General features: G+C 37.7%; 1 protein-coding gene across 1 annotated transcript; it reads right to left on the bottom strand.

Moving 5' to 3' along the window:
• Positions 1-1,872: 1,872 nt before the first annotated feature.
• Positions 1,873-24,952, bottom strand: dcdc2c (doublecortin domain containing 2C). Its single transcript, XM_087780365.1, has 10 exons — positions 24,779-24,952; positions 23,723-23,796; positions 23,507-23,638; positions 22,334-22,486; positions 22,226-22,274; positions 15,950-16,082; positions 13,526-13,626; positions 12,098-12,223; positions 8,142-8,211; positions 1,873-1,928 (listed from the first exon to the last, which is right to left on the bottom strand). The coding sequence occupies exons 1-10, from the start codon at positions 24,950-24,952 to the stop codon at positions 1,873-1,875; spliced, it is 1,068 nt and encodes a 355-aa protein (XP_087636491.1).
• Positions 24,953-25,006: the final 54 nt, after the last annotated feature.

Genomic DNA, 25,006 nt, shown 5'->3' with positions numbered 1-25,006 from the left:
AACAAATGTAATTGTTATATCCCTTGTGTTGCTTCTGGGTCAAAGTGAACAACCTCTCTGGTTGCCACAAGGGATGCCATAAACACATTTGTTTTCAACCCTTCAGGTCACCTTGTCCCATTTATTGTTGAAATGATTGTGACTGAAAAATATGAACTAAAATAATAACTATAATTATACTTTTAATTTGTAATGCAGTTTCCTCAAACAAGACCTCAAGGTTTTACAAAGTCAAAAAGTTAAAAACTTAAAAACGAGAAAAAATACTCAATAAAACAAATATGACCACAAAAAAAGAGGTAGATATTATGAAAATACTTTTATTGCATATTTCTCATGTTATAAAAAGAAATTTGAGTTTATAAATCCTAAAATAAATTTGAACAGAACATACAAATATAATAACAATCATCGTGGGGTTTTCAATTAATTTGACGGAAAACATAGTTGCAAAAAGGAAAAAATATGTAAACATATTTACATAAAGTGCAGTAAGTTAAATGATCAAAAAACAAGTATTCTACGATTTTAACCGACCAATCACAGCGACTTGATTCAGGGTGTGAGTGACCAAAAAGATTCTACAAAAAGAAAACAACTAACAAAAAGTAAGAGTTACATTAGAAATAAAAATTAGATTGATGCGATAAAAAATAACAAATTGTGCTTGTAGTTAGTTTTATTATTTCACTCTGACTGTCCTGGAAACTGCTCAGAGTATAGGTCAGTTGAGATCAGGAGCTCAGTCAGTCATTCTCTACAGAAGCATCTTGAGTTTACTTCAATGTTAATTAAATGTTATGTTGAAATATAAACTTGTGATTAAAAGTGCATCACTGCATGATTATTTGTAGAATGCGAAGCTTGTAAACATTGCATCATCATCAAGAATCAAAAAAAGGCCTGTGATGATCCACTAATCGAACAGGAGATGATTTGTGTGTAAGATGGACGACAAAAATGAATGCAGCTCATATGGCGTTGATTTGCTAATAAAATGCAAAGTGACTCAAGCATGGCCGTGATTTGGACTTAATCCAATGCCTTTGAAGTGACCTTGCAGTGCTCTTTCACAAGCTGACCTCGAAGAACCCTCGCAGCTTCTTCATTAAGCGGGATTTAATAGAGCCGCAGCACAGAGGACAACTTTGATGCCCTGTCCCAGATACACAGTCACACACACACGTACACATCAGTCCCCATCAGCACCTAAACTGAAAAAACATAGTTTTTAATCAATTATGCTTTTCACCTTTGGGGCAGAACGATAATGGTAGGAGCATTGTGGGATGATATTTGTTAGGGTGCGAAGAGCAGCCTCCTGTACCTGTATAGGGAAGTCTGGGTGACTTTGCTTGGCTTCTGCCCTGCGACCTGACCATAACAATAGCAGTTTTAAATATGTGAATGTTAATGTTGTCATAATATGATCTTATCTATAAAGAATTGTTAAAACTGACCTGATGAACACAAGTTGAACGCAGTCAGAGTAGTGCTCGAAGGAAACCCCCCTAAAAAAGTAAGATACATTTGTCCTCACAAAGCACACACCGTGTCTTGTTTCGAGGGGGCCGTATAAACATGTTTGAAAGGCCAAACTAATCTCTAAACTTGGCAAAAGTTCAAGCTGTATTAAAAAGAATGAAAGATAAAATATGGAAATAAAACTTTTGTTAATATTTTGTCGTTTAGAATAAATATAAATATTAACAGTGGGGATGAAATGTCTTGTCCAAGAGAAGGATGAGGTTCTATGATAGGAGGAATTCTAGGACTCCTTGCTCCGTCTGCTGCCCCCTCTACCCGTTTACCATGCAGGTAAGTCACTATCAGTATCCGACAACTGGAAGATCAAAGTTAACTTGTACAATCTCACAAAGTTACTACATGAAGAAGAAGAGGTTCCGTCTGTTTATGTGGCACAGAATCTGGAAAGAGTTTAGTAAAAAATGGTTGGTGCCATGTGGTTTGAAGCAGCAGGCAAATGTTTGCTGCACCTTGTTGAAGTAGCACTCTCTCTTAACGAAACTACCCATCAGCTCAGACAAGTGGGTCGGCTCTTAAAGTACGAGTTGGATACAGAGAGTAACAACAAGGCCATCTGGCCGAGGAACTAGCACATCAATCTTACAAAGGGCAGCAATTTCCAGGGAAACAAAAATGGAAGTGAGGGAGTGTAGCACTTACAACTGATTATCACTTAAAAACATCAAAGGCACATTTTTTAACAATGTTGTGAAATTGGATTATATGAATTATATAATATGAAGAAATGTTTCTTTCTTGAATACTATTCATATTTCCGTTAATACCTTTGCCATATTCCAGGTATTTAGACTAATATTTGTTATCCCTACCTATTTAATCAATTAATTATATGAAGTTTTTAGGTCAGTGATGCTCAATGGTACTCACCGTATGGTCTTATCCACACTTTTCAAGTCTTCAATCTTTCCCTTCCTCCTTGAAAAAAATGCTGCGTATTTTGCATTTACATTTTGCTAAATCAGTGGACCTTTTTTTTATTATTTTTGGGAAAGCCGGAACGTCAATGAAAAAAGTGGATTAAACAAAAAATGGACGTAATCTTAGTATCTATCAGTGTTTTACCAATTTATGTGGGCCGCACAAATACAGGCAATGGGTACAGCAGAGATCCCGGTGCAGACTTTGCACGAGTCCTGTTACATGTCATTGTTAGAGTTGAATAAGTTAAAACATGAACACTAATATCAGTTATAAAGTGGACTTCAGTGAAGTAATGTGAAAGAAATAGCAGAGTTATTGTGCGTTCATTATTCATGGCGGGACTTTGAAGAAACAGACCTGAAGCACTTAAGCCTCTCGCCTGCAGTGGGAGCAGAATAGCTGATTTAATGTCACGTTGAGAGCAATTGTTCAGCTGCTCGGTGAAGCGTGTTAGCTGGTCAGAGTGCCCGCCATGTGAGACGACTGCTATGTGACGTGTTATTGACAGATGGCCAAGCTCTTGCCCCCCACAAGAGACTTCTAAAGCAAACAACGAGTGGATACACGAAGGTGATCCTCCATCAATATTAATCAATTATTCACATATTTGCACTGGCTTGCAAAAAGCAGCTTGGCTGCGAGACCACCATGCATTTTGTACGAGAGGAAAGAAACTATTAACCCGAGTTTGAGCCGACAGCCGCAGTAAGCTTCGGCTCTGTGATGGTACCACAGAACAGGATTAAGTGGGTCAGCCATTCAGACTGTATGTATTGCAGCTACTTGTTTTTGAAAAAACACACTTCACACATAAAAGTTGTGTATTTAAGATTCATCGGCCTCTGTATTTACCGGGTCACACGTGTGCTGTGAACTTTTGTGAGAAGCGGGAACTAATGTGTTAAATAGATCTAGGACCTCTAATGAACTCATCAGTTTGTGTCTGTTTTTACAAAACTCTCTTTTAATTGAAATATTTAGATTAGAAAATGTGCTTTAGCCCGGCTCACTATACATGTCCCTTGGAGGTGGAGACTTCCTGGATTGATGACAATGCAGGAAGACCTCAAAGAAAGAAGCAGGAGTGACGACCATTATAACGTCATAATGGACTTCGCTCTCGTAACCTGTCATTCAACGAGATTTCAGACAGGGGAGAACTTTATAAATGATTAACTTCAAAACATCATCATGATGAAGGACTTACTGCATCTTGGAGAGGAAGACTTCAATATTTGAAACGTGGAAGTAAGTCAGGAGAGTTGGGTTTTCACATCAGTAACCCTTTACAAATTGGCAATGAGTGGGAAAAGGTTGGAACCAAAAGCTTCAGCAGGGAGGCCCAGACTTCCCTCTCCCCAGCTAGGCCATCTAGCTTTTCCTGGGGGAACCGATCCAAGACCAACTGAGAGTTATAGTCTATCAAGCGTGTCCCTGTGTACTTGAAGCCTCTCCCTGATGACCTTGCTTCTCACCCTATGTCTAAGGGAGAGTCCAGCCACATTTAGATAACTCATGTTAGCCTCTTGTACCTGTGAACTTTAAGTCTCTTCTGTTCACAACCATAGGAGAGGGACACATATTGACTGGTATACAGAGAGCTTTGCTTTTGGCTTAGCCCTCTTTTCATACTATCACAGAAAACTCTTGAGAGGGACATTTTTCCACTCTGGTGAAAAATTAAGCATGAGAATAACAAGAATGTTCATATTTTCTTGGTGTTTCACTAAAGCACCAGGGTAGTGCCACAAGTTCAATGGCAAAGCTCTTGTGTTCTCCATAACTGCAACTCTGAGAGGCACTGATTCATATTTTTTTCATCCACTCCAATATCATTAAGTTGTTAGTCCATTTCAGCCGATTTAATAAGCTCTGGTAAATCATCCTCGCACAAACACAAGTCTCTTTCAAGAGCAGTTAGCATGTCCACTCGGAATGCTGATTAGAAATATTCCCCCTCCAAAGTAATTTCACCGAAAATTGCCAAAAATACATTCATCAAAAAGTGCTTCTCTCGGAACCTGCGAGGGACCTTCTTAATAATTAAGGTCTGCAATTAGACATGTTACCACGCTCAGTGTGGGGCTCCATGTAAAATTCATGAACGTTCCTAATTATGCAATATAGTAAATTGAAGAAGAGGATGTATGCGGTGGTGGGGCTGTCAAGAAGCAAGACATTTTTATTTGGCTTCTAACACTGTTTCATCTTATACATGAGCAGCTGGCTTCTGGAGCCACGAGAGGACGTCTGGCTCCCAGCAGAACTCCAGTGTGTTCAACGCTTCTTGGAGAAGAGATTGGGTGTTGCAGGATGCAGAAATGATGTTTTCAGCTGTTAGAATCAGAGTCTTGTTTTCTGGACGACGATGGGAGCCGCAGCATATACACAGACCTCAGAATAGTTACACAAGATGCATCAAAATGTAGGCGAGATACAGTGATACATTATACATCATTCTCAGAACAGCATGGTAAAGAACTATAGAGAAAGTATGCAAGCCTCTTATTGTGCCTTGAGCAAATAAGCGAGAGCAGTGGCTGACAGTTGATACACATTGGTGGAGCTTTCATCTCCAGATGTGGTTCAAAGCTACGAGGCTGCGCTCAGAACAAACTGACAATCAAAGCCGCAGTGGAACTGGGCAGTGGTGAACTTCAGAGAGGATGTCGTCTGGAGTGCAGCGCAGATTACATGCAGATGCATCTCTTCATCACAAATGTTTTCAACACATGGCCTGCGGTGCTTATTATTTCTATCTGTCAATAGAAAAGGGAAAAGCTTTCTTTCTGCTGTCACTCAAAAGTGTATCACTCTGAATCTGAAACTAACTGCAGTCACAGTATATTTTTTACAACCAAGTAAAATGTTGTTTTTCTTTCTATTTGATAGCTCATATTCATGTTTAGACTCAAGCTGTTTAATAATTCCTCCATTTGTTAATCATGTATCATGTACTCCCCACCAAACATTGTTGTCTTGTAGTCTTGTGATCATTTACATGCATCTGTGTCTGTTCGTAAAATAAATGAAAAACATGTTTCAGTGACATTTTCAGTAAAATGTTGATAGTAAGAAAGAAAAAAGCAGCTGCATTTTCCACTTTGCTTGTGCTGTGCATTTTATGCTATTTTCTATAGAATGTTAAATAATATAGGTACAAATTAGCTCCACTCTCTTGACTAGTTTTACTTCTTTAATTGTTCCCTTTATCCATCCAATACCATGTTCCTTTGCATGTATAAACTTGCTGCATAATAATGTTTTTTCGTATTATTTTTAAGGATGACATATGACTTTTTGTATTTAACAATGGTCTGAAACTTTTCTCTCACCATTCATTCCCCTATGCCATAAAAACAGTATATTTTACTTGCATACGCTGCGCTGCAAAACAATGACCTTTCTAGATATGCCAGGAATTTACTGTCAGAGTGAAGGAGATGTGATTAACATGAATAAGTTAAAGTCAAATAGGCGTAAAGGTCATCACTCAGAAACAGTCTTGGGTCGGTGAGATGATTTACAACAACTTAATTTGACTGTGTGGAGTCATCTATCTGTGACAGAGCCAGCCGTGAAACTCTCTTCCTGAAGTGAGCAGATACAGGCGACAATGTCCATGAATGCACACATCTCATATCAACCCAATCAGTCAAGATGCTTTACAACTTCTGTCATATACACTAACAGTTCTCGTAAATTGCTAAGCCATTGAACACGGTGCCATTAACTTTTGAAGGAGAAGGCCAAATTGCAACCCAGATTATCTTCAGAAGATTTACAATTGTTGGTAAACAGTAGTCTAAATGCATTTCAGGGGCTTTTTCTTAGTTGAATTATTAAACTAGAACACCACGACAAATCTTAAAGCAATGAAGATTTCAGACAGGTTTGAGGTCATTTAATCGAAATCTTTGTCTTCTTCCACTTCACCGCGGTCGGGTAGTTGGGGAAGCATCTTCTGCAGGGAGGCCCAGAATCTCTACTCATCTTCATCAGCCTCCTACCGAAAACTTGTATCTCGGTCGTCTACATTCAAGTGTGAGAGAATGGAAAGTCAGCTTCAATTGACACAATAATAAGTGAATGCTAAAAAATACAGAAAAATACATTTACAGTGATATGCATCTATTTACATTCAACACACTGATGTACAGTCAGAACTAGCACTAAAACCCTCGATAAAGTAATTATTGAGGAATAAAACAGACATACTTATGCTTGTGTTATGAGAGAAATCACACAGGTTGTGCTGGTTGTACAATCATATATGTATCTGCATGGATGGCACGTGGGTGAGGTGGGATTCCTGCTGTTCAGACAGGATGCAGTGATTTTACAAACAGCTCGTAGACAAAGACAGCCTCAGATGGATGACCACCTGCAGTGATTCACATCCTGTTTCATTTAGTCCCCTTTGGAATTTCCACTTCAGACAATAAACGATGCTGGGCGACCGCTGAATGGGCCTCTGAGGCAAAAGCCTGTGTTTTGTCGCCAATCAGAAGAAAATTGGTCAAGCGGCAGCGGAGACACGTTCTGGCCATACGAGAGCGTCAATGTATCACTGTTTACATTTACAGTAGAGTCAATGAAATGCAGATTTAAATTGACATTTCTAATTTCACACTGTGGGAGACTGAGCAGCTTTAGGATTCAAGTTTTTATTTGTAATCATTGAAAAAACGCTGATAAGTATCAGCTCTTTGGGTTTGCTAACCCTAATGTACAATTCCTGATTTTTACATGGCAACTTGACTACTAACACTTCGCACCAACATGTCCCATCTCTCCTCTCCACATGTCCAAACGAACAGAACTTTTTAATTTCTCCACATGAGATTTCACTCTGATGTACCCATCTTCGATCTTGTCTATTTCTAGTGACTTCAATGGACTATGCCACTCACATAGACACATACATATCCTGTACTTGTCGATTCAATAACCTTAACTGTCTTAATGCTTTAAGTTTGTCCTCCGCCATATTGGATTCTGTAAAATTGGAACAAAAAGGATTTTTTTTTTCAAATAGCATGCATAAAAAAAAAAAAAGTTTTAATAATAATAAGAAGGTATCAACACAATCGCAAAAGATGCCAAAAATCTTTTAGCGCTCTTGGTTGCAAGTCGAACAAATTGCGTGCCAGAACTCGATCCTGGGTCTTGAGTTTGTCAGATGTGTCAAAAAAAATGTACCAACAGAAATGCATTTGTATACTGTTATTTACCATCCTGCGTTGTCCTTTACAAATTGCATTTGCGTTCTTACAGGTTGAGTTAGAGTAAAACATAACAGGAAAGAAGGATCTGCTGCATAACTTACCTGTTTTAAAAGAGATGATACATACAGTTTATATACAGTAATGAAATATTCAGGTTTCTTGGCTGACATATGCTGATGTACAACTACCATTCTATGCAGAATTAGTCATCTGAGATTGGGGAGGTGCAGTACGCATTCAACCAGATGGTGTCCATAGGCACAGGATGGAGCTCTCCCAGATGTTGAGGGGTGCTCGTCGATGTGGTGACATGCCGTGTGAGGGAGGAACTGGTTATGCAGAGTGTATTAGTGGTCTCTTTACGGGTGCGATGGATGTTGTGGAGGAGCATGCCTGGGCCGAAGCCAATGAGCTACTAGCAGCTTTATGCATTGATGAACCTACCCTTGAGAAAGGGGGACATCCGTGACCGTGGTCCAACCAGCCGAGAAGTCGCCGCTCTCTCCCGGGTCCCCTGGAAAACATAAATCAGATTCTCATATCATCGTGAAGTCACATTCAATGAATATGCAGCTCTTATCTGTAAATCTGCCAGCTTCATCTTTTTTAAGAGATCTATCAGACTCATGATAGTCTCCAGCGAAGGCAGTAAATCTCTGACCGATACAACGCCTCTTAAAAGGATTAGTACAGAAGGGAAGTTCAACTACAACAGGATGAACTGAAAGCCTCAGTGCATTCAAAAAGAGTAGCTTAGACAGGTGGATACATGTCTTCAGTCCATTGTCCCTGCTGAAAACTAGCAGAACATCTCGGGCTGATTAATGGCTGCACACTGTCTAATGAACAGTAATTGAATGGTATCATGCACTCGCTCCTTCAAAGCCCAAAGGAGTCTTTTTTTTGTCTGACTCTCTGAACACTGGGCAGTGACATTGACTGCAGTTGATTATAGTTGACCTTGCAGGGGGGGAATAAGACCATCGCGATGGTCCACATATGCTTTGGGGAATAGGCGCACAGAGAACAACTAAGAGACAAATGGACCTGCATTGGAAAAGGAAAGTAAAGGATCAATACGTTGGTCAATAGCGATTGGATTTTTTATCACAAAATTCCAAGGAAAAGGAAGACGATTGATCAAAGCTCTCCCGCCACATTGACATTTCTAACAATATTAATTAAGAAAAAATGCTTAGCTGACTGCTTGATAAATCGGCCAATATTGTTAAATCTAAACAAATGATAGCTGTAAACGCAACAGCACACCAGTGAGTACCAATGCACCCTCGTCTGCCCTTCCTTCAATCGTATGACATCACAGGTGGCCCCGCCCTTGCACCTTTTGTAATCATTTAGCTCTTTTACAAAAAAAAATCAGAAAGTCTTACAAAAGTCACTCGAGTGATTATTAGAAAAGCTTTGATATATGTGCCTCAGCTTCAAGTCGCACTGTTCACTTCCCCAACACAGAGATGCCTGCACTCACTCCCAGCAGACATCTCCACTTGGCAGAGATGCTGAATCGCTTTATTCTTTATTTGGCCAGGACCACACAGGTCAATATCTCACAAGCACACGTGCACTCCAGAGACCTTCCTGCAAACATATTCACCATTTAAATTTAATGCCATAAATCATTTAAAGCTTCAGCTGAAAATGTAATCATGTAATTGAATTTTATCATCAATATCTTCTCTATGTGCTCAGATATACACACATAGTTTTACAAGCACATCGAGCAGCAGGGTGGGAGGAACGCTTCAAACTGAGGTCAGAGTATGAGTCATTGCACTGCAGTTATTCCTCATTGCTATTCACGACCCTCTCAATGATGCTTGCCCTCAAATCTAAGCATAATATATACTGTGTCTGGTTGTACATCTCATTTTTGTATAGATTCACATAAAAATAAAAATAGTTAACTTGTCTTCTATAGCTTTAGCAGATGTGCAAATTTATATTGAAAGTTACATTTCCCCAGGTTTAATTCACTGTTAGTTGGGAGAAGTGAAAATATATAAGAGGTTAATAGAAACAGCAGTTAGAAGCTCAAAACAGGTGGTAAATAAATAAATCATTGAACCATCGACACATTTCCCCCTTTAATTTACTTGTATTTTTCAATATATTACAGTTTTCTCAAGACACTTTGAAGTTTAAGTAACACTAAATAAGAGAAGAGAAGAACAGGACCCAGGGAATTACAATGAGCAACATTGGCGAGGAAAAACATACTCATTACAGGCAGAAATCTCGAGCTGAACGAGACTCAATTTGAACCACGTTCTGCTCAGAGAAGAGAGACAGCGAGTGGAGAGACAAATAGGGGGGGGAAAGTGAGTAGGTGAGAGATAGGAAAACAAAAAGTACTTTTAGATATGAGATATGGAGGTCATAAAGTCAGATGTCACCCGCAGCACTGTTACATAATTAGCCTCAAACACAGATCCCAGACAGGAATCGTAATAAAACCCTTCCAATTCGGCAAAAGATAATTATTATTCTCATCATTACCTAATAGTGGTCTGTGCAATCCGATATCCAATCCAGTTCTGCAACAAAGTTTGACCATCAGCAATAAGAAATGGATCCAGCTATTGATGAGGTCTTTAACCAGATCATAACTGGCCCCAAGAAGTCAATAATTATCCAGATAAGAATATCTTTATTACAAAAGTGCATACTGGCAGTGAAATCATCGCCACACCAAAACATTCCCCGATGGTGTAATTGCCACGGCTTGAAATTATAGTTTCATTAAAACCAAATGTTCAAGGTTATTGATTGCTTAAATAAGACTCAATATCTTCTCATTTCAAAGCCCAATGAAATTGCCCGGGATTGTAATATCAGCCAACTGTTATGTGCATTCATCACGGTTACACGGCTTCATATCTCTGTCCCTCGAGGATTATTAGAGAGAAATAAGTGTATTTAAATGAGTGTAATTTCAAGAAGGCACAGTTCCATGCAAAAACATCTGTACATACAGTTCAGTGGCACTTCATCACCGTGAGTGTACAGAGAAAGAAAGACCTTAAACACAAATACACTGTTATGGAGGTCGACTCTAATCACAAAGACACATTTTTATGTTCCCTCTAAATTGATCATGTGGCCTCACAGGCTGTTTGCTTATCCGTAGCTACAGTGAAATGCATTACCTTAAGTGTAAACCCAGTTCTGAGACTTTATCATCAGTCTTTTAGATCCACTTTCTTCATTTCATGTCTTTAAGCTCTTTCGAAATGATAATTTTAAATAATAAAGAAAAAAAATGGACAAGGGTTTTTTTAAACAAAGGAAGAATAGAGTGTACTTTTCTTGAACTTCTGTTCTACCTTTCCAAGTAGTTGAAGGTGAGAGGCGAGAACACCCTGGACTTTTACCACATGTATGATTACGAAATGTTTTAATTAAAAGTAAGTAAGTAACTAAAGGTTATTTGTACCCACTGTTTAACTGTGTGCATTGAAATTAGGGGCGTTGCCAATAATCGTGATTCATTAATTACATTCATAAGCTGAACTTTTATGTTGTTTTGTTGATCACATTTTAAATCTCTAACTCTACTGTTTGTGTTTGCAGGCGATCTTTGTGTGTGTTGGTTGTCTTGTTGTTCTTTCACACACTAAAGTGGACAATAATTGCTCTGGGGAATCCTGTAAAACTTTCTTTTTAATGTGTTTACGTACATCTCTTTATATAGAACTCATCTTGGTTGGATGGTTAATGTCATGGGGGGAGCATAAGAGGACCCAAAAGTAGGGACAGGCTTAGTAAGCTTCATGAAGCAGTGTCATGTTGTATAGAGGTCAGTAGGTGGTGCTATCAGTTTACAAATGATGTGATGTTTGATTAAATCAGTTGTTCAAAACAAAGGAACATGGTGCATAGACTGTCATCTAGTAAACAATAATGACACTGCTTCATTAAGCTTTATCAGACCATCACTAACCAAAAGCAGAAACAGTAACAAATGCAAAAAAAGGAAATCACATTATTTAATTATTAAAATTATTAGGTTATTATATTAAGTATGCTCTTGGAAGTTTCCTCTGTGAGGTATGACATGTGTAAATGAGGGCGTCATAGCTCAGATGGTAGAGTGGTTGCCTGCAGTCCAAAAGGTTGCAGGTTCAATCCCAGCTCCAGACAAGCTTGTGTCGTTGTGTCCCTGAGCAAGACACTTTACCCTGATTGCTCCTGATGGTAGACTTGGTGCAGGTGTGCAGCCTACTCCCATCAGTATGTGTGAATGGCTGTCAAAAGCACTACCGAATTTCCCCTCGCGGGACTAATAAGGGATTCTAAAAAAAAAAAAATGCATGTTCGCCCAGGCATTCTTCTAGAAATGAATTGATTCCTCAGCATTAAACTTACTAACTCAGACTTACGTTTTCTGTTGAACCAGCAGCAGGAGAGTTTTGCAGGGTTGAGCATTCTGAGTCATGGTGAGGTACCACACTGGGATTCTTGGAACAACTACTGTTCTTGTCCTCGTCAACAGTCTTGGCCTCCACCTGCAGAGAGGCCAGAACACATATTCCCTAAAGCTGGCTGTGTGCACTGCTGCTGTATTGATTCATGAAGATATACAGTTGGCAGTGAGAGATGCACAGTAGTGTTTTTGTGCAGAACATTATACAGTCAGTGTCAAGAGACTCTTCCAGCAAATTTAGAATACTGTGGTAGTTTGGACATGAGTAAAATAATTTTTATTTCATCTGGACATTGATATTAGAGGGCAGCAGTAAGAGTTCAGATTAAAACAAACTACTTACCTCCTTTTAGTCACTCTGATCCCAAACTCTGAAACCATCGGGAATATAGACTTTCTTTTATATTTCAAATTTGATAATTCCACTGTGCTGAATAACACTCATGGTTAAAAAAAAGGATTTAATATTATGTTTCATCCTTACAAAAACATGACATAAAAATAGAGGAAGATATCTTTAACAGACCTTTGTTTGAGATGTATTGTTGTAAAATAGATGTTTTCTCTTTGGGACTTGAATAAAAGTACAGTGTGGGAAAAGCTTGGCCAGATCTGGCCCGTGGAGTAATTTATTGTGAGTCGAATGATGGCTCACATCAAAGCAGGTTAATGATCATCATTAATATTGGCTCATTTAAAGATTACAGTGTTTAAGATAAGAAACAGAAGATACATAATGGATGTCAACAATCATACAGAGACTTCCTATTAGGGTAGAACTGACATCAAAGGAAAGAAATTTGATTGGGAGAACAAACAGAGAATACAATTTTCACAAGCTAACAATATCACAATCAATATTACATTTTCTGTCCTGACGTATGTAATTGAGTTTGACACCCCTGACTTTTAATATTTACATTAGAAAATGTTCTTTAGCACCGCCCACCAAAAATGTTTATGTCATCAATCCTCAAGTCTCCAACTCCAAGTTTGTATAAACAAAGGGGGGCACGGGTACCGCTGGCTGGAGGAAGAGGGAAGACCATTATTATGTCATAATGGGCTTCACTCTCATAACCTCTTGTTCGCTGAGATTTCAGATGGTGGTGAACTTAATAAAGTAACAGCTTCAAAACATGGTCATGATGAGGGACCTACTGCTTCTTGGAGAGGAGGACTTCAAAATTAGAAACATGTGAGTAAGTTAGTTGCGATTTAGGTCACAGAACACTGAGTCAAAGCGTAAATGAGTAAAATCTGAAGATGCCATCAATACAGCAAAAAACTTTTAGCTGGAAATAAATCAATAAATGGAGGAAAAGCAAACCCTCCTGGCATGTCAAAGATCTTCAAGAGCATAAGTATGAGTCATCAGTTTTACCTGATCAATGGGCAGGTCCACTTTCAACTGCCGGTCTTCCTGCACTTCTGCCGCTCCCAATATCTCACTTCTTTTGTTTTGTGCATTGAACACGCTGCCCTCTGAGAAAAGTGATTAATCACAATTACCTCATTGGCTGGCAGCCACTGCTCCATTCTTCTACACAATCTCTACATCCCTCACTGCACTTCTGTCCATTCTTTTTTCCTTTTCGGCTTACAACAGATCAATGTTTCTATCAAGAGATGTATTTATTAAGCGTGCGCCCGGGGACAAGAAAGGCCATGACCAGAATGCCACAAACGAGGCAAGCCGATGTGAACTCTGCGTCCGGAGTTACATGTTGTCGGGTTCCTTTTGATGCAGAAATATCTGATTTACAAGTCTGTTTGTTCTGCTTTTCCTCTGTAGCTGCTCAGCCCAACGCAGGGAAAGAGAAATAATATACTAATTAACTTTACTGGTAAGTATGGGTGAAGTAATCTTTTAAGAACTACTTTTTTACCATTTTTTTCTTCAAAATAGTAATAAATATAGTTTTGGACAGTTTATGGAAATATACTGTAAGTTGTAATTGAAATTTGGTTAATTTTAAAAGACGTGCAATCTGGTCTGACAATGGGATGAAAATACAGCAAAATAAGATAAATTATCTTTACTTTATATGAGTTAAGGATGATGAAACAAACAGTGATGATGACCGTAGATATCTGCAGCTCAACTGAAATCAACCTTTTAAAAATAAGAATCCTGAAGTAATCCTGACTGACTCTGAAGCAGAAATGGATGTTTTGTAGTCATCATAAATGATTGTTTTGGAATTGTTAACAGTTACTCAAGAGGTATCACATTTAGATCTGTTTTAATACGTTTAAGTTTAGTTTAGTTTAATTTTAAGTTCTCTGCCATCACTTTATTTGCTCTGGCTCACACTATTTTCATATTCCATTGACATTATTGTCAACTAGATCATTTTTAAATAAAAATATGCTGGTAAAAAATGTTTAATCACAAGTCAGAGTCAGATATTCTCCCAGAGCTTTTAGCATAAAGCTGTAATCCATCATGTCATTTGAAAATATGAAACACAACAGCCAATAAACAGAGAAAATAAACAACTTCTCCACTAAAATACCCCTTAACACATAGTGAAATGAGCAGAGAGCATTTTAATTTGCTTCAGGAGGATATTAAAGCAGATTTTAAGTAGGGATTTCCGCAGACGTTAATTCAGTGGAAATGATAGCGGTAACAGACCTCTTACACAGACAACACATGAAACAGCTGATGAGATCTGAGATACTGTATATCCTCTCAGACTTCTAATATTTGACAGCAGCAGCGCTGCACGTGAATCAGCACATCACTGAAGTGAGAGTGCTCCTCAAACTCTTTCATGAGTCATAAATAGATTTAAATAATTGTCCATCAAATCCTTGTTTTATCTAATGAAAGAATAAATAACCAGCTTCTCGGTTTCGGGAGGAGATTAAAGCTGTCCACGCTCCTTAAACTAAACTTAAAAACTTAATGTTCAATAAAGCCTCCTGCTATCTCTGCTTTTTTTGTGGGTTTAAATAATCTCTATTAACAAATCACACATTTTCTTGACATCATTTGTATCAGAGTCATCAAACAGTGATATTTCTGCTATTAGGCATTTTGTTGAAGTTGGGTGTTTTTGGGCAGTACTTGATCCAGATAGTCTGCTAGATAAGTGTTGTACAGCTGCACTTGGAGATAAAAAACTCATGTTGACTGTTGAGCTAAAAATCTGAGATTGATTAATTATTACGAAAGATTGATGATTATTGCAATTAGAATAAAAACACCTTGATATTTCATTCATTTGGTTAAACGTTATATTTACCACTTTAAACTCCCTGCTTCTCGCACTTTAAATTATGTATTTGGTAAGTCACGATTGAAAAAGTCAAATGAAATAAGATGAAGAAGAGATCCTATATATGCAACATTATTTTTCATTGTCATGATATAAAGGTTGTTGGCTTAATCTGTGTCTTTTGTGGCATCTTAACTCAAGTTTCTTTCCCGTTTTCAAAGAGAAATATCTTTAGGTGTTGGAGTTAAATGGCTAATATGGTGTAAAAGATGTAAATGATGGTTGTACTGGTATGTTGCTGGTATGAAAGCTTAGTTGTCATCAGCCATCAGCAACATACAATATGGACATTAGGACATATCTGAAATAATGAAAACATATTTGAGGACTAGTCTTGTCTTGATGGTGTTGTAAGGAGCATTAAAAAGACAATACCAAGTAGAAAAAAAGAGTTAAGAGCTGAGAGTTGTAAAAGTCACTCCAGTTCAGATCAGCATGTGGTCACAATAAGTGTGAGATAACAAACTCAAGAAGATGAGACGGAACAAGAAAGCAAATGTGGGGTCCTTAACTCGGCTTACCTCCTGTTGAGAGAGAAACTGAGTTTTTGGAAACCTGTCTTTGTTGGTTGGATCTCTCTGACTGGGCCAAGTCTTTCTTGATCTGGCCCCTGCCTGTGCTCTCAAGGTCCTCTCCGGTGCTGCCGATAGAAAACTTCATGCAGAGATGAAAGCAGAAGCAGTGGCACAGATTAGAATCCATTTCCTCACATTCCTCACTGGTTAGCATTGACTTTTCACTACTTTTGTTAGCTGAACTTGTTCTTCTTCTCCTCCAGTAATACCTTTTTTCTTTATTTTCCATTGACCTAAATTTTTCATGAGTTGATGTGCCTTGTAGCTCCCACATGGCTGTCTGTATTGAATTCATCTGCTTTCAATACATCCAGGCACAACCTATCAATCACTAGGGAGTGTGGCAAAGTAATCATTTATTGATGAAACAGAGCAGCCATGAATTTCTAACTGCATTTGTCTTATTTATCCAGCCAGATCAAACAATGAAATTCCAAACAAGCTCTGAGGGAGGAAAAGGAAATTGAAGCATTCCTCAGCAGGAGACAGTGTACTTATATAAATAGAGACACCTCTGAGTTCAAAAAGAGGGTATGATTTGTACCATTATGTGGTTCTTCAAATATATTACTATGAATTAAAGACTTAGATGCAGTTAAAGTTGTACAAGGATTTTTTTTTTCAAGTAAAGATAAACTAGAGTACCAAGACGTCCGCTTTGTTTGATTTCAACCCTTTGGTCCTCACTGCAACAACCGTTCTGAATCCCACATTGGCTCCAGGGATGGTGTAGTGATCTACAACATCCACCACAATTGACTTCTAGCTATGGCGTTTGCAAACTCGCTAACATGGAGTCTGGGGGAACAGAAGTTCCGTTTGTTTGCTTTTTTACTTTCCTTAACACAGAGTCTTAGGGAGGGAAGTGTAAACAATAAAAGAGTAATGTTTGCTCGGCATGAAGAACAGTTGAAATAGGGTTCATATTGCAGTTATGTCCTGGAGCGTACAAGATCAAAGAGTGAAGATGAGCTGCTCACACTCACAGCTGAAGGCTTTTTATTCTCTTCCACACTTTATTTACTTATATGTGGTCGACAACAACTTTGACATGCATTCAGTAAAAATATTGTTATTTAACTATTTCAATTAAATTGAGTTTCTCATGAAACATATTTAATTACCTCCACCACTGCATACGTATTTCTGGAAGCCAGGGAAGTCATTCACCTTGACCCAGAGGTAACACAAGAAATAAAACAATTAGATTTGTTTTTGGGCCTTTGGGTCACCTTGACCCTGAGATAACACAATGGTTAAGGAGAAACAGCTGTGAGAAGATTGAAACTTGAATGTAAAAAATCTCATTATTAAAGATATACCTTAGTTTTAGGTGTGCATGTCTTTCCTTGTTGACGTCTGCTAGGGTCAACTTCCAGATCAAACTGAGTATATGTATATTAACCAGGGCTGGCCTAATTCCCCTTTGTCCAGAGAGCCAGACATTGAACATATTTGAAATTCTCTTTTTCTTTTTTTCTTAACACATTTGCAATAATTTTAACATTGGAATAACACCGTCAATGTTTTTATTTTCTGTTAAAAGTAAAAAAAATTCAAATAAAAGCACATTCAAACCCATAAAACATATTCTGGCTGACTTTTTTTCCTAGTATTATATTTATTGGTTTGTTTTTTGGGGTATTTTTTGTTTTGTTTTCCATGCAAATCTTTTTCTATTTGCATGCTTATATTTTTTTGTTTTCATGCCTATTGCTTTTTTTAAATATTACCACAAGTTTTTCTTAGATTTTTGAGCAATTACTTTCAAATTTTTCATCTAACTAGGAACGTTTTTATGACATTAATTATGTCAGATGGAGAAAATAAATTTGCTATATGAATAATGATATCTCTGTCACATAAAAAATGAAAAAATAAATACCATTATTAGTGATTCTTTTTTTCATATGCAGTTCATATGTGTCTTACATCATGCTAAAGTCCTTGGTAAGGGCTTGTCGAAGATGATAAAAAGTAGCTTGAGACTAAAAATTGGTTTGAACACAGTGCCCATTAGACATTAAGAATTAGTGTTACTCTTCTTACCTTATTAAGGTATACGACCTCACTGTCTTCCACAAATACTTATGCAATGTTGCATATGCAGGTTATTCACCTTGACCCAGAGACAACACAAGAGAAACCATAGACACATTTGTTTTCGGCCCTACGGGTCACCTTGACCCTGAGATAACACAAGGGTTAAATTAGTACAAACAGGGGATCAAGTTTGAATCAAGCATTGCTGAGAGAACACATTTAGCCCAACAAAAGAAAGAATACAGTTTGCAGTGGGAAGATTTGGCCAAAACTAGCATCTGTGTCATTGTTTGCATTATCTCTGAATCATTTTTGACAAGTTTGGGAGAACAATGAGCCTTCTGTTCGTGCACTAATAACTCTGGATCCTTGATAGCAGCGAGTGGAAATAAAAGTGATGAATTTTCGTGTACATCTGTGCCATCAAAAATTAAACTGTTTGTTTTCCCTGTCTAGAGCCTGATGGGGAAATGTAAACAGATCTCATTTAAATCAACAAAGTTAAGTCAAGGCTGTCACTCGGGGAGGCTGCTGAGAAGGGCACTGAGGGAAGAACAGAGTACAGTTTGTGCTGCTCGCTCCCAGCAGTGGAAAAGCTGAGGTCATCTCGCCTCTCGTTCTGTGTTACATATCTACAGTAGAGTGTCGAGAGGGCGTAGACAGCTGTGTATATCGGGGGGCCCCGGAGAAAGAGCTGGAGAGCGCAGAGTGTGGAGGAGCTTAGGGGGGACGGAGTAGCAAGTAATCTGTGGCCCTCTCAAGTGGCAGAAAACAGGAGTCAACAAGAGGACAGGGAGATTGGATAGCTAGGGGAAAGTGAGGGCTCTTCCAATTGGACCTTCAAGCTGTCAGAAGAGCTGTGGTATCATAGAATTCCAACGACTGGTCAGGCCTTCTGAGAGCAGTCAGCCTGGCAGAAGTCACACATTTAGTTTTCAATTGAAAGAAACATGGTTCAGAACAAATCTTTCGCATAGTCAGCCATTTTTAACTTCTCCTTTGAGTATTGTATTCCAGCACTTTACATACATTTAACTCTTTACTTACAAAAACATCTATTTTATGCTTACAGTCTTGCTCTTTCCGAACCCCTCCAGCCATCTCACCATGAGACATTGCTAAGATATTACCAGTCCACATAGAATGCATCTCTACTGTACCTTAAGTTACACTTCAAAAAAACAAAAAAACATTAAATAAACCAGAAACTTGCTTTCTAAATAAAGTAAAGCATGTATTAGCACACACTAGTTATGTGCTGATGAAGCTTCATGAACCAGTGTCACGTTGTTGAGAGGTTAGTAGGTGGTAGCATCAGTTTAAAAGTCATGTGATATTTCATAACAAAAATTGATGTTGTTGAGCTCTGAAAATGATGACACTACTTCATGAAGCTTCATAAGATCATCACTAGCACACAGCAGCCTTGCTATACTTTCAGTTCTTACAGAATAACTGAGATTTCTTGGTGTTCTTTGATTTTGGTTTAAGATAAATCTAAATGACTATTGATGTTTATGCTGACTTAGTTATACCGCCGTGTCCTGTATTTGTGTATCTTTAAGCTGAGGTTGAAAAAAAGGTTCATGTTTTTGTTATCAATTATAAAGAGTGATGGACAGAGATCAATGGAGGTGTAGAAGAGAAAGCAGGCAGGGTGAAGTATGCAGATAAGTCTTGCCATGATGTGTGGTTTCTGACACAAAGCAGGAGGCGGAGGTAGATGAGTAAGACTTGACGGTCCTCAAATAGAAGTCAATAGGAAGGACAAGATAAAAATGAAATATTTAAAAATGGAACTGTACTTTTTTATGAAGCAAAATTTTAACTAGGTTTAGGATCTATTTCCTAATAGAAAAAAACATGTTAAACAGGACAGTGGGTAGTTTAAAATACAGATGGTATTTCAGTAAGAAGAAAATCTTTCAAGGTTATATCTAGTTGACTGCCTCTCTGGACATATTGAAATCATGCTTTAATAGGCATTTTCATCCAGATTGCTGTTGTTTTGTGAGGTCACGCTGGAATTAATATTGGACACGACCCTATAAATGCATGTTGAATGATGAGTGAGAAAAACCGCTGACAGATCAAGAATGCATCGACAAGTTATATAGCATGCTTTCCAGAAGGGTTCTTAATAAGTGGTTGCAACATGTTTAAAGGTTCATGGAGGGTAAGATATTGAGTTCAGGCAGTTAAAATGCTTCCCTATCAAAACTAGTAAACTGTGAATGACAATCACACTTAGGTCCGTCTCTGTCGCCATCTCCTGGCTAAAGATAGAATCAATGTTTGATGTCAACCATCTGAATATTTTCTCGACATCTTTAACTAAGACAATTCCTGACTTAAGCAAATTCCGGAGATGTGCGGTGAGGTTCATGGTTGGTGAGGCACTGACTCATCCGGAGTTAGATTTAGAACTGTAAGAAGTGAAAAGAGCATCTTATTTCACCATTCATTAAACAGCAAGAAACTAGTCATATCCCATCAGCATCAGTCTTTCATTGAAACTTAAAAACAACACAAATATAAACAAACGTATACACAGTAGGAAAAACATATTTTTTATTTTATATCAAGCAATTTTAATAAAGGTTGTCTTTCAACGGTAGGAAAAATAGGTTTGACCAAAAATGTGGTTGTCAAAAATAAAAATAATAATAATAATGAATTTTATTTCGTGTGACCTTTACAACATTGATGACATAGAGCCACGTGGTTAAAACAATAAATATCTAGATAATATTTTAAACCAGGATATTGGTTAAATCAATGAAACATCGCATTTCACGTAAAAAAAAAAGAAGCAGTTTAAGACATGATTTTCAATTCTAGAGGGTCGAATTAAAAGTTTACTGAAAATAAATACAGTCTTTTTTTAAACAATTGAGGTGGATTGAGGAATTGTGTCTTTGATGCTTACTGTCATTGAAGCATGATATAGACGCAACACACTTTTTAAAACCTGAGGGAGATAGAATAAATTAAAATTTAAAAATAAAGTTATTTATTAAGTTTTCTTAATGTTTTATTTAGTCATGGACTTTTTGTGCAATGATATATTTAAACAACGACAACAAAAGCCTTTCTCATCTTTGAACAACAAAAAAAACACAGAACATTGCAACACCCTGGTCTGTCACCAGGGGGAGCAAGAGGCAATACTTTAAATTTCACATATTGCGGTTTTACATTTCAACTCAGACAGAAACATGCACAAACATAAAACTATATATATATTGTTTTGTATTAATATAAGACATTTGTTTTTAATGGTTATAAACTCATGTACCCAGAGTTTAGCATTCAGCAGCAAATAATGGTCTAATGGTCTGTTTGGTGTCCAAATGTTTGAATCTTGTACTTTATTGATACGAGGAAAGTTCATTTTTATGACATTCATTGAAAGAAAAATAGATAGGTACAAAATATTTACTCTAAAAAACAATATAAGTATTATTTATGACCTTCTATCTCTTCAGTCATTTACACAGATGTGCACATTTGAATAAAAACATCTACAGTCTTGATGCGACAGTGCTGGTCGTTGACAGATGCAGTCGTTTCTTCATGCATAGAAAAGTGTCATCTGCCAGAGCATTGTCATCTTTCATGGTTAGACCAATCAAATGTCACACAGATCTCTCACATGGGACCCCATCTACACCTGAACCTGCTGAGTGGGCATGTTCTCATTTTCACTCTGTTATTCGGTCTCAGATCCACAGCAGCACAATTCTCCAATGGATTCAAAGTGTTCACTGTCTACTTAATCACAATAGAAATTGTCCGGATGCCGTGTTTGAATAAGAAATCTTGTTTTTTTTTGTTTTCAGTCAGTGAAGGCCCCGAGGTGCATATGATCCGTCTATGAGGCTCCGTGCACTTGATCAACTAGGCCAACCTGACTCTGTAGGGATTACCCATCAAAGTGTAGAGCAACAGTAACTCAATGCCTGGCGCAGACAGTGATTGATGATCCCACCATTTCATAACGAATTGCACCCCCACACGTCGCACGTGGGAAATGTTAATTGAAATGCTGTGTGTGCAAAGATACGCTTCTCGGCTGTGATACCACCAAGACGGCAAAGTGATGAACTAGTGGGAGCATGGGAAAAGTGGAATTTTGCATTTTACGAGACGGTTAACAGATTCTGGAGTGATACTTACCACAGTCTTAAAACGTCTGTTCTCGCCTGCGGCTGGATGGATGTCACCGCTGCAGGAGAGGAACAAACTTAGAGAACAGTGATCAGAAAATGATGACATAAAACTTACTGTTCTATCATGTTTCTCCTCATTACGTCTCTAGCAGGAAGACACTGGCTGTATGGAAGGGCTTTAAACTTTTCTGCTCCTACAGCAACATAGAAGTGGTTTTTCTGCAGCTCACTAGAACCACATATTGTGTATCCATCGAGTGTGCAGAGCCTACAATCACAAATATAAGAGGGTGTGCATTTGTGAGGTTCAGATGTGTCAAACTCAAGACTTGGGGGCAAAATCTGGCCCTCCATGTAAATTAATGTGGCCCACCGTATGGTAGTCTCAAAATCAAAGTAGGGTGTTCATATGGTTCACCTATAAAGATGCAAGTGTTCCCAATAAGATTTATGTCTGAAAAGTGCTATTTAAAGAAAAGGATAAAAGGGATTTGTTTAGTTTAGAACACTGGGATATATTGAGCCTTTTAGAATAAAAAGACAATATTAAAATCAAACTTATACTTCTTGTTAGGTCGAATATACATCTTGTCAGCGACTCGGTCTGCTAAAAGTTTTCAGCCTTAACCTTAAAAAATTCAATTTAATTGCTACATTTGTCTTACTTGTATTTAATGATAAAATGACGAAGAGAGGTGATTTGTTTGACCGAAAATATTAATTAAAATAACTGTCATGGGACAAACTTTTACAGATTTGGGATTAATTTCAAAAGTTTGTAAAAAAAGCCAATTTTTCTGGTTCGTTGTAAAATATTCGGAATGCCAGTACCTTCAGATTTTTACCCCAATAAAAGTCCAAACTTCTGTGCTCCCATTAACATAATTTTAAAATGTAAAATTATATTACCTTAAAAGACCCAGAAATTTGAACAAAACGACATTTTAGTGAAACCTGTGCCAGCATGAATACGTATTAACGAAAAAAGTGCGTGCCTTAAACTGGAACTTTATTGATCACTTCTTCAGTCTGTATATGCATTCAATCATTTGGGCTGGATTTAAGCTTAAATAATGTTTTATTTTGCTCAGTTTCTCTGACTTTAAATATCCAGGATATTATTGGAATGTGAAGTATTTGATAAAGGTTCCTAAAATCTATCAAAAGATGGATTTTAGTTCAGAAGATGATGCAGGGCGCTATTTATTGGTCACATATAGTAAATACAAAATGTTATTTTTTTTGTTATCAAACAAAAACAACTAAAAATTAAATTTGATTTTTTTACCTGGTTACTGCACCAGTGCGAAGATTAACTTTCTCAGCAACCATCGATAGAACTCTGTCCCAGCTCCGAAGAGTAAACTTCGGAATGCGGACACGGGCAGGAGGAACCAGGATTTTTCCATTGGTAAAGACACTGTGATGATAGACATGAATCAAGAAGCCTAAAAAAACACCTTATTTTAATGTCATTCTTTCACAAATATGATTCTGTACTGACTGGATGTTGCAGGGCTCATCAGTCTTTTGCCAGCGAGCAGAAACCAAAATCCTGCTGTGAACAACTGGACGTACCTGATTAAAAGGCCAAAGCATCAGAACCTAAAAAAATGGTTTGTTTTGGTGCTAACTTACGTTCTGTGTTTTCTTTGTTTGCGTATTTGTATCAGCTCCTTGACCATATCTGAAACATGAATGGATCAATGAATCATTGTTGGAAAAAAAATATATTTAAAAAAAGAAACCTAATGGTATAATTGGTCTTTTGATTGAGTCTAGTGTCCCTGGTGTGATTCTCTTTTTAAACTGTAATATTTCCTTTTACACTGTTTATTAATGCAGCCCTTTGTATGTGATAATATTATAATACAGTTAAAAGTATTGCGTGAACAGTCTACAGTGATTAAGAAAAATGCAATGACCTTTAAAAATACCACTGTTTAAGATAAAAGAGACTTCTAATATAAGTATAGTTGATGTATTGAAGGAGAACAAACATAGGGACTGTTAAAAAAGAATTAAGCATCGAAGAGTGAAAATATATTACAATCAGACCAATATAGACAGAACAATAGAAGTCTGGGTGGGCAAGACCCAGGCAATCAGCTTTAGCAACCCTAAAACAAAATGACAATAAATCAAGAATCAAAAAAGTACACCAACATGTCCAAAGTTCTGTATACAGATGGCAATACTGAAAATGTTGTGTCCAATGCTCAGTTCATAAAAAATAACTTAGTTTTTTAAGAAGACCATCTGAAGGGCCTGTACAATGCAAGTGATTAAGATTTTGAGTTGTACTAAAGGAACTTTGTTGCCTCAGCGTTTATGTAAAATATGAATTTTAAACTGTCCATACATTTTAAGTAAAAAAGCATGCATCATTTAACTTGTCACATTTTTTCAAAAATATGTACCAATCAAATTCAATCAAACATGGCACTTACTTGAGCTTTTTCAAGTGTTCATTCCCAGCAGCGACATACACGCTCCCATGGATCAGCTCCTCCAGTAGGCCAACCCTGTGGCCAGTATCGGGGGAGTATAACTTCCTCACCGCACCAAACGAAGCATCAATCTCTCTGGTCAGAGCGCTCAGAAGACTGTCGAATGTGAACACCTGCCGTGGATTGACTACGACTTTCCTCCCAGGAGAAAACAAGTCTCCGTTCTTAAAAACTGTTATTGTTTTTGTCGGCTTAAGTTCTCTTCTTCTCGACAACCCCGGCATATTAGTGCTAACAGGTCATTAACACTAACAACAATGGTGTGAAAAGTGACTCTC

The sequence above is a fragment of the Callionymus lyra genome, chromosome 18, assembly GCF_982586985.1.
Source record: "Callionymus lyra chromosome 18, fCalLyr1.hap1.1, whole genome shotgun sequence".
NCBI classification, from domain to species: Eukaryota; Metazoa; Chordata; class Actinopteri; order Syngnathiformes; family Callionymidae; genus Callionymus; species Callionymus lyra.
This window is presented reverse-complemented; position numbering and strand designations above follow the sequence as displayed.

What these genes read in the sequence shown, in the direction of transcription:
- dcdc2c (XM_087780365.1), bottom strand. Translation starts at nt 24,952, where the DNA reads ATGCCGGGGTTGTCGAGAAGAAGAGAACTTAAGCCGACAAAAACAATA. An exon ending in AGGAGAAACATGATAGAACA is followed by an intron (nt 22,275 to 22,333) that starts GTAAGTTTTATG and finishes CCTCTCCTGCAG; the next exon opens with CGGTGACATCCATCCAGCCG. An exon ending in TGGACCTGCCCATTGATCAG is followed by an intron (nt 12,224 to 13,525) that starts GTAAAACTGATG and finishes GCCTCTCTGCAG; the next exon opens with GTGGAGGCCAAGACTGTTGA.